We start from the raw sequence: 9,757 nt of genomic DNA, 5'->3' as shown, positions 1-9,757 counted from the left end.
ATGGACTTCAGTCTCCCCAGAACAACCACTAGGGGGCTACCTTTGAGATGACTGAGCTCCCACTTTTCAGAGAGGGAGGCTGGTAGTGGGCACAGGCAGAGGAGCCCCGGACAATGCCCAATGCCTGAGTTCAGCGCCTCCAGCCGGCTGGCTGCCTGGGGTCTCAGGCAGGATCCCATGCTGGAGCCCCAGTAGTGGCCCAGAGAGCCTTCCACCACAGCTCTGGCCATGAGGATCCTTCTCAGAGCCCTCGGGCTCTGCCTTACGCCCTCAGGGCCCGCTGGAGTATCTCCTTGGCTCTGGTAAGAGCCAATTCTGAAGAGACAACTACATTAGGTGTCACACCCACCCCTTCCCAGGAACTGCCGTCCGTGGCGCCCACAGAGCGAGCTGTGGGGATGGTGATATAGAGATGCGTGTCGTCCACGTGGTAGGTCTGTGGTGGCTGGCAGCCTCCACTTGTCACTTCACCAACGACCAGGGCCCGGCCCAGCCTCTTCATGATGTAAGTAAATTCCTCGGCGGCGCCGGCTGTCACACCGCTGGTCAGGATGGCTACACTCTTCTTGGAGCCATATCGTTCACCTGGAGGACAGAGGCCATTCAGCATGGGGCCAAATGAATACCCTCCCACCTACACTCTCCAGATGCTACGAGGAAGGCCACAGGTTTGCTTCAGTCAGCCTCTGTGAAACGGAGACCCCCGTTCATACGGCCAAGCGCTGCCATGAGCTGTGGTGTGGTCAAATGAAAGGAAGCTTGGCTTTTCCTGAGGACTGGGCATGCAACTCGGTCTGAATAACCGTAGCTCCAATTCTCACCTGAGAGCCTTTCTGCTTTGGGCTCCCAGAGGAACATTTATTACTGCTTTATGGCTTTGTTGTCTTTTGCAAGTTCTGAGTAGCTACATTGACAAGTTTAAAAGAAAACAGGTGGAATCAACTTTAATCATGCTTTGATTAAATAATAAGTCAAACATTTACTTAGAATGAAATTACTACGCTGAAACACGAGGTCCATCTACCTGCTTCTGCCTCCCATCCTCCCCTTTCTGCCTTTCATTTCCCCAGTAGGTTTTCTAAACCTGGTGTGGAGTTTACAGTGGTTACACAGCTCAATAAGGACAATTCACATTTAAGGTCTTAGTGGCTGACTGACGCCAATCAAAGCTATAGAATCTTTAACTCGGAGGCTCTTCCAACCTTCTGGTTTTAAATATCTGTTTAAATTTAGAATTCACCTGATTCTGCTCATTCTGAGTTTTTTTCCTTTTACAATTTTCAGTGTTATTGGATAAATCCCGGAAGCCATGGTAACAAAATGCTTACATAATGAGGAAGTGTAGAAATAAAGTGGCCAGATGCCTCTCTGGTCAGAGGAACCCTGTTGGCCTTTCCAATGGCTTCCTGTACATGGGAACACAAGCTCCCCCAGAGTCCTTGGTTCTGGGTGCTGGGCAGAGGAAGGGAGGCCATTCACCAAGAAATTAGGCTTTGAGAGTCAGGGCTCTATGGAGCTCAGGTTGCCTCCGCGCTTCCAGTCCAGGCAATAAAGGAAGGCCTGTTAGCATCTGGACATTTCTTCAGGCAATTGTGATAAGTTGCTGCTGAGTTCAAACAAGATGAGCTCTAAAAGCGCCCATTTGACTGGCAAGGTGAGGGGGCATTCTGGATCTATATTTGTTCTATAGGCTGCTAGCTATATGGTCAAGATGTGAGGGGGGCATGGAGGGATCAGGCAAAGTAACCTTTAAATCTTGGATCTTTCAGTTATTAGCTGAGTGACGGCAGACAAGACCGTCTAGACATCCAACTCCCACTTTCTACTCTAGACCTGCACTTTCAGATATTAACGGTTGTCCCAGTCCTGTGTCCAGTGGACCAGAACAGGGACCGTATGCCCTGCTGTTGTTATTTTTATATACTCTCAAGCTGGTTTTCTCTGATTCTCTCCAAAGGTTTTGGGAACTAGAACAGGAAGAAGAAGGCTTCATGTACCTGTGAGCTGCGAGTGTGTCCAAAGTTCGCTGATCGAGTCGTTGGGCCGGTTGTAGATCTTGTCCAGCAGAACGGGAGGTGCCTCGTCAAAGAAGTAGGAGCACAGGGCTGAGATGGAGGAGGTGGGGCCGCCGATGTTAAATCTAAGGGAGGCAGAGACAATGACTCTGAGGGTGGTCTGAGAGGCACTCAATGTGCCCACCCCCCTGGAGCTTGACTCTTTGTCCTGTGAGGAAGGGTTCTAATTTCAGGGTACCTCAGCGCTGCACACCCTTCCCAACTCCACAGGAGACATGATCCAGAAGATTCCACAGAGTCCTAGCCTCTTGAGACTAAATGGGTCAGTGGGTCAAATGCTTTCAGAAAATACTGGCTGGGTGTGGCGGCTAGCACCTTTAATCCCAGTGGTTAAGAGGCAAAGGTTGATGAGTTTTTGAGAGTTCAAGGCTAGCATGGTCTACATAGTAAGCTCCAGGGCATTTAGGGCTACACAGTGAGACTCTGTTTCAAAACAATAACAACAACAACAACAACAGCAGCAACAAAAGAATGAAAAACTTAAAAGAGAAGAAAACAAAAATACTGAACCTGATATACTATATACATATATAGTAACACCCAGATACTCTTGCATTAAAGGCTCCCTCGAGTCCTGTAAGTGGGAATTTGCTGGTGTTGCTTTCCCATGTATCAGCCATGGACTGTCCCTTTGTGTTCATACTTCCTATGACTAGAATACAGAATCCATGAAGTGTAGTAACACAAGCTACCAGTGGCTCTTGGTGTGGTAGTGAACTAAAGATTGCGGCGGTACACTGGGAAGGAGAAAGCCTACATTCAACCTTGTATTGCCCTTGCCTCTCTATCTGGCATGGAAAGTATCAAGAGATTCTTACAGCTCATGGCCATGAGCCATCCGGGCCCTTGACCTCTTCCTCTGACACCCCAACCCCAGGGACAGAAGAGTCTAAGCCAGGTGTGCCCGTAACTGGGGCTCCCTTTAAAATATGTAAATGACAATTCAATAAAAAGGATACTTGTTCCGGTGGTGTCTCTGGTGTTTGTTAAGGTGCCAAAGGAATAAAGTGATCCGCTCAGACTTTTGAGCAAACATAAAATCTGGAAAATAATCTTCCAGAGAGGGATGCCCGCCTCACCACGGTTTGGCGCCACCTAGTGACTGTTAAGAGTCATGCAAGAGCTATAATTACAGCAGGTCTGGGTTCGTAGATGGGCTGATACTTGAGCCTTTCTCTTGCAGCAAAGACGTGGAAAAGGTTCCCACAGGAGAGAAACAGCCTGACCTTTCTCATACTCATGGATGGTGCTTGACCAATAGACATGGGGTTGAAGGGAGGCCTGAGTCTGGCCACTGCCTGAGGACTCTTCTGCGTGGGGGAGTGGGGGTGGCGAAGGGGGTCTGTGACGGAAACTCACCACATATAAAGTGTTTGTTTGTTTGTTTGTTTGTTTGTTTTAAGCAGAGGGAGGTAAATCGACAAAGATATCCAATAATCATTTTGTTATGCAAAGCTTTCTTGTTACGATGGCGTCTGTTCCTTTCCTGGGCCCCTGGCTTTGTGATGCCCAGAGAATGACTGTCTTGGGAGTATGATTTTGCAGAAGAACAACCAGAGCAGAGGGCTGGCCACCAGGATTATAGATTGTACGATCTCCCTTGGAGCTACTGCCGTAGGGCTGGCGTGGGGCCAAGGATCAGCAGGCTTATCTTTTCTGTCCCTGCCCCCCTTCTCTTTGATTTCTTTTGTTTTGTCAGACAACAGATGTGGGATAACTCTTCACCTCAAACACACATTGGGATCATCAGGGGAGCTTTAAAAGGGCTGAGGTCCCACCATCCAATAGGATTTGAACCTCTGGGCTAACTGGCAGGTAGGTTGCCTGGTTCCCTTCAGCTCCTTGATTGCTTCTTGGGGTCTTTCCCTCTGTTTTGGTCTACAGCTCCAACTGTCCTCACTCAGCCAGTGCTACAACTCAACCCACTGTCCAGCCCACTGTCCTCATGTCGACGATCAGGGCATCAGCAACTCAACTTGGAATGATGGTCCAGCCCACTGACCTCATGTTGATGGTCTAGCCCACTGACCTCATGTCGATGATGAGGGCATCAGTGTGCACGATCTTCTTCCAGATGTGTTCTACCAGCAGCTCTGAGACCTGGATAAGTAGCTCACAATCCCCAAACATGTCGAACCTCAGGTAGCCAATGTTGTCCTCAAATACATTTGTGTGGAAGGAAAATTTGATCAGGTCCTCAAAGACTTCTGGGGAGGGAATCTGGAAGAGAGGGAAGAGTCAGGCAGTGCCCGGGAGTGGGGTGGGTATGGTATCACAGGCCAGTAAGGATATGGAAGGAGTTAGTGGTGTCTGTGAGGGCAGCATGTGTGTGATGGGCTGCGGTGGGAACCACGTGTTGTGTGTGAGTCAGCCGACCAGAGACATCCTTGCAGCAAATGTTCAGGTCTGTCAACCCCTCATTTGGTGTCTGGAAGCCCAGGTATGGCGCCTTTCTGATGCTTCCAACCTCACTGGACACTTCTCGGTGTCCCTGGACCGAGCTTGTCCTCTGCTGGGATAGGGAGGGGCCTGGCCGTGGGATAAGCACTCTGCAGCCCCCCATCACACTGACAGCCACTCTGCATAGAAGACAGTGTTATTCTCATCTTTCCGGAAGCACAGACAAAGCAGCTAACTTGTCCGAGGCCTCACAGACAAGAACAGGGAAAGCCAGATGAGAAAGCCATGCCAAACTCAATCCACTCATTCACTCCATGGCCCTCGCTATTCTGGAAAAAATATACATGAGAAAGTTGGGGATTGGGGTCCTGGAATGTACAACTTCCCTCATAGGACTCTACTTCTCTCCCTAAGGCAGCTTAGGTAGAGTGGGCCTCCATGAATCCTGTTCCCTTTTCCCTTGGCCAGATCCCTTCCCTTCCTACCCCCTCCCAGCAGCCACACAGCTTAATGCGTCTGTCGCTGCCCCAGTGGTGCTGGCTTTCAAGTGTTCTAACTGCAGCCACTTTGCTCCAAATTTCCTATCAAGCTGAGCCCCAGATCAGACACACACTCACAACCTCTACTCAGTCAGGATGCACTTCATTCCGTTTGGAATGAAGATGGCTCCAAACGGAAGCCTTTGGGCTGTGCCTTAGCCCCCAGCCACTCCAGGACCTGGGGCCAGTCTCCAGACTTTGCTTCTGAGGGCACAGCAGACCCAGGTAATGTAAGCCTCCTATTTTCAGGGAAGGAAAATCTCATGTTGGAGCCTCAGAACACTTGAGACTCCCTTCTCCAGTATTGATAGTGGAGACTCATGAAAATTCTTGCCTTCTGTCTGGCTGAGATGAAAGGCCTCCCATGGCATGATTCACATTAGATCTGTTGAGTATTCTGTAGAACTGCTCAGGGACCATGGGGCCAGAGGGTGGAGAGACAGTGAGGTGAAAGTGAAGAAACGGCAGGACTAGTGAAAGATAAGCCCAGAAGTAAGCCTCGCATCGTACACATCCACACGCACACGCCAACGTCTGGACAACTCGCTCACGGGATTGGGTCAGGCTAAGTCTCTCTTGTACCTTACCTGCATGGGCACAATTCCAGGAATTCTGTCTTTGGCATCTTCTGGGATGTGTGCCGTCTTCAGGTGTGGGTCCCCAGAGAGCATTTGCAGGTCCGCCCCCAGCATCTCTGCCAAGGCCCCTTCTGAAGTCACCCTTGCATATCGGCTCTGCAGACCGCTGAGCTTGGCAGCCATCTTGGCTCCCAGTTCAGGGGACGCATAGTTATCGGCTACTAGTTTCCCGGCTGTCTGCAGGACTGTGGGCACCTTGGCACGCAGGGCCACTATGTCCTGGGCTGTGGAAAGGGCCTCGCTCATGGGCACAGTGATGTCGGGTTCCACACCAGCCAAGTCCCAGGCCTCACCAGTGGTGGCACTCAGGGCCATCTGAGTGGGCATGGAGGCATATAAGGGGCTATTGTCCACCTGGTAGATGCCCACGGAGAGTGCCCCTCCAGCTGTGGGCTCTCCTATGACGGTGGCCCGCTGTAGATCCTGCATAGTGTGAGCAAAGGCCTCAGCTGCAGAGCCGCTGGTATGGCTCATGAGGATGTAGAGATCCTTATGGGAGCCGTAGCGTTGACCGGCAACCAGCGGCAGGGTCCATATCTCTGTGACCCTCGATGTCGCCCTGTCAAAAACGGAGTAGAGGTGCTGGCGGGGCTCTTCCTCAAAAAAGTAGGAGCAGAGCAGCGGAATGGCAGAGGAGTAGCTGCCGGGATTGTAGCGCAGGTCAACCACCAGTGCAGCCGTGTCCACCAGCCTCTGCCACACCAGCCGCACTAGCTGAGGCCCAATGGCCTTTACTGTCTCCAGCTCAGCCATGGCGTCAAAACGCAAGTAGCCCAGATGGCCTGGCAGCACGTCTGTTTTGAACAGGGCCTCTATGAGATAGGAGAGTTCCTCTGGGGACGGGATGGCAGGGGGCGGCAGGGGGACCTCCTCCGCTACCAGCTCACCGGGGCTGTGGAACACCAACAGACGGTGGTCCTCAGACACCTCCTGAAGGTCAGCAGTGAGCTGTGAGGCCAGCGACTCCAAGTCCACAGCCGTGCGGTAGGCTCCTTGGGCCAGCTTAGACTGCAGGAGATCTCTGGCCTGCTCTGCGATCTCCGGCCGGGCATAGTGAGCCTCCAGCAGGCGACCGGTGCCCTCTACCAAGGCACCCAGACTGCGATGGAAATCCAGCACCTCCTGAGCTCTCTCTAAGGCTTCCTCAGCCAGCACGATGGCGTCAGGCACCACCCCACCCCCCAGCCAGGCCTCACCGTGGTTGTCGATAAAAGTTAGCACGGGTACCGTGAGCGTCAGGCCACCCTCCGGCGAGTCCAGCAGTGGCACCGTGCAGGTGTGGAGCAGGCTGCCCGCGGTGATTTCCCCTACCAGCGTGGCCCAGCTCAGCGACTGCATGAGGAAGGCAAACTCTTCCGCAGCCGTGGCAGTCCTGTGGCTAGTAAGCAGGTACACCCCACGCCGGTTGCCGTATCGTTGGCCTAGCAGCTCCTTGTGGCTGAAGTGCTCCTGGGTGATGTTGGTGCGCCGGTCATAGGTGGTGAAGAGCCGTACGGGCCCAGCCTCCGGACCCTGAAAGTAGGACAGAACCAGAGGCACGGCAGAGGACGGACCCCCAGGGTTGTGACGCAGGTCCATGATGAGGTGCTCTGTGTCCTGCAGGGGCTCCCACACCTGCCGCAGCACATAAGGGCCCAGTGTCTTCAGCACAGAGGCATCTGCAAATCTGTCAAAGCGCAGGTAGCCCACATTGCCCGGCAGCACGGACACCTGAAACACGGAATCCACTAGGGCCCTCCGGGCATCTTCTTCCTTAGGCACCTCAGGGGTGACTGCTGGTGGCTCGTTAGGGCCAGTCTCAGGTCTTGAGGGGGTTTCTCTGGGTCCGGTGGCTCTCACCAGGAGCCTGGGATCCTCCGACACAGCCTGCAAACCAGCATTGAGCTTTGTCACCAGGTCCTCTTCGGAGACCACGGCCGAGTAGTCCATGCTGGCCAGGTGGTGCAGCAGGCCCGGCACTCGGTCCACTAATGTGTAATAGTCCTGTAGGGCTTCCTGGAGTCGGAGGACAACGCCTGGCAGGGCACGTCGCAGGGTGAGGATGGCCAGGGCCTTTTCTAGGGCTTGCTCTGCAGGTATCCCCACACAGGGCAGCACCCCGCTGCCTTCCCATGTTTGGCCGCCTCCACCTAGGGGCCCCAGGGACCTGGACACAGGCACTGTAAGGAAGAAGTCAGACTGACCTATTCTCAGCTTCTGGAGGTCCAGGGCGCCACCCTCCGTCCGCTCACCCACCACGATGGCCCTGCGCATCTGCTTGAGGATGTAAGCGATGTCCTCGGCTACTCCCCCAGTGTGTCCACTGGTGAGGACCACCACATCCTTGTCTGCACTGTATCTCTCCCCCAGGACCTTAGGCAAGGTCCAGATCTCTGTGGTGGTGTTGGAGGGCCGATCGTAGATGGTATCCACGTGCAAGACTGTGTTCCCAGGGTGCAAGTAGGAGATGACATAAGGGATCCCAGAGACATGACCACCAGCACAGTGACGGAGATCTAGCACCAAGGAGGAGGTGCCCGTGAGCTGCTTCCACACATGGCTCACTAGGAACTCCCCCAGCTCACTCAGTACCTCCTGTCCAGGGAGATCATCCACTCGTAGGTAGCCCACGTTATCCTCAAGAACCTCATGGCGGATGTTCCTCTGTATCTGGGCCAGCAGCTCTTCTCGGGTGAGGTCGGTGAGTGCTGGTGCTTGCTGGGGGGCCTCGAGGGTACTGGGCTCATAGGAGATGAAGAGACGTGGGTCATTCAAAGAGCTCTGGACTCCAACTGTCAGCACATGGGCCAGCGTCTGAGGGTCCGAGATGCCCAGAATCTCATGACTCTTCATAGCCTGCTCAATCGCCGCTTGCATTCCCATCAGGTTCTCGGGGAAGCAGTAGTTATCCAGGAGGACCTTGGCCATATCCAGTACCAGGCTTGGCTGGAAGAGGTGCGTGGGACCAGCCAGAACACATAGCAGTGTGGACAAAACCAGGACCCATTCTCTCATCATTGGGATCCCTGGAGCCCCAGCTGCTGGGTCAGAGCTCCCTTGACCGTGTACAAGACTGTGGCCCTGCTCCTGCAGCTGCCTTTCTCTGTTGCCCTTCTTAGCAGGCAGACAGAAGGTCTGGGGCTCAACGTGGGAGTTAGACGTGAGGCTTCCAGCTCTGGTAAGCCTTTAATCCTGTCTAATTCAAGCGCATGCATGAACCAGGAGACTCAGAAGAAGAGGCCAGGGTAGTTTGACCCGGAAGGAACATCACATCTCATCTTGCCGAGATGTGTCTGCATAGAATTACACAAATAATTGTGTTTAGTTCAAGCTCCTGCCACAGGCTGGTCCCTGTGATATGCTTTCTATGCTCAAATTTTTTTTTACTAAAGCCTTGCAAATGAGAATTGTTATCTATAAATAAATATTATTTTCCCACTGCTGTGGGAAGCCATGGCTCTGGAATTAGGCAGGTGCAGTTGGAGGTCGGATCCTGCTACTGTTGATTCTTGAGAAAGAGTCTGATTTGTTCAGTAGGCTGAGTTACTGGGTAAATTAAATATCAATGCTTTCACAAAGCGTTGCAGGGTTTGGAGTTACTGATGAGGGCTCTATAATGAGTATCATATATATTTTATTGCCAGGGAGTTCAGTAGATAGTTCAACCCACCGTTTCAGATGGGGACATGGGACAGATAGTGAGAGGAGGCTAAGCAAGCCACCACCATCCCAGATACTGCGAAGGCTGAGTCTAGGACCATTGTCAGCTTCAGGGATTGAAACTTGTCCCTATACCCTGATTATGCTTCTGGGTATGACAGATGTCCTCTCAGGACTCTACAACATGATGAATGAAAAGTCCGGACACCAGGAGAGGGTGTGACAGCTGAGAGGGGCATGAGATCCATAATTTCGGATCAGATAAGGTTAACTGATTTAGTGAGTTTTGTTCTCTTTGTGAATGGAGACCCCCGTGAGTTAGGGGCTCAGCTTCAGCCCAGTGCTCGCAGTGAGAAGTGAGCAGTCAGTCCTCTGTGGTCCTAAGTCGCACAAAGAATTCCGGTCACTCTCCTGCCATCAGGATCGTGCCTGGGAGCCGGTTCCAGGTGCACTGAATCTCATGAAA

The 9,757-nt window shown here is 52.7% G+C and overlaps 1 protein-coding gene across 1 annotated transcript; it reads right to left on the bottom strand.

Annotated features, from left to right (window-relative positions):
* Positions 1-262: 262 nt before the first annotated feature.
* Rbp3 (retinol binding protein 3) lies at positions 263-8,721 on the bottom strand. The gene is given in 4 exon segments (NM_001191832.1): positions 263-585; positions 1,998-2,140; positions 4,105-4,295; positions 5,602-8,721. Coding segments are annotated over 4 exon segments (3,705 nt in total). The 5' UTR covers positions 8,650-8,721.
* Between the last annotated feature and the right edge of the window lie 1,036 nt (positions 8,722-9,757).

The sequence above is a fragment of the Rattus norvegicus genome, chromosome 16 (genome assembly GCF_021556685.1).
Source record: "Rattus norvegicus strain SHRSP/BbbUtx chromosome 16, alternate assembly SHRSP_T2T, whole genome shotgun sequence".
Lineage (NCBI taxonomy): Eukaryota > Metazoa > Chordata > Mammalia > Rodentia > Muridae > Rattus > Rattus norvegicus.
Note: the sequence above shows the minus strand (reverse complement) of the source record. Positions and strands in the feature narration are given on the sequence as shown.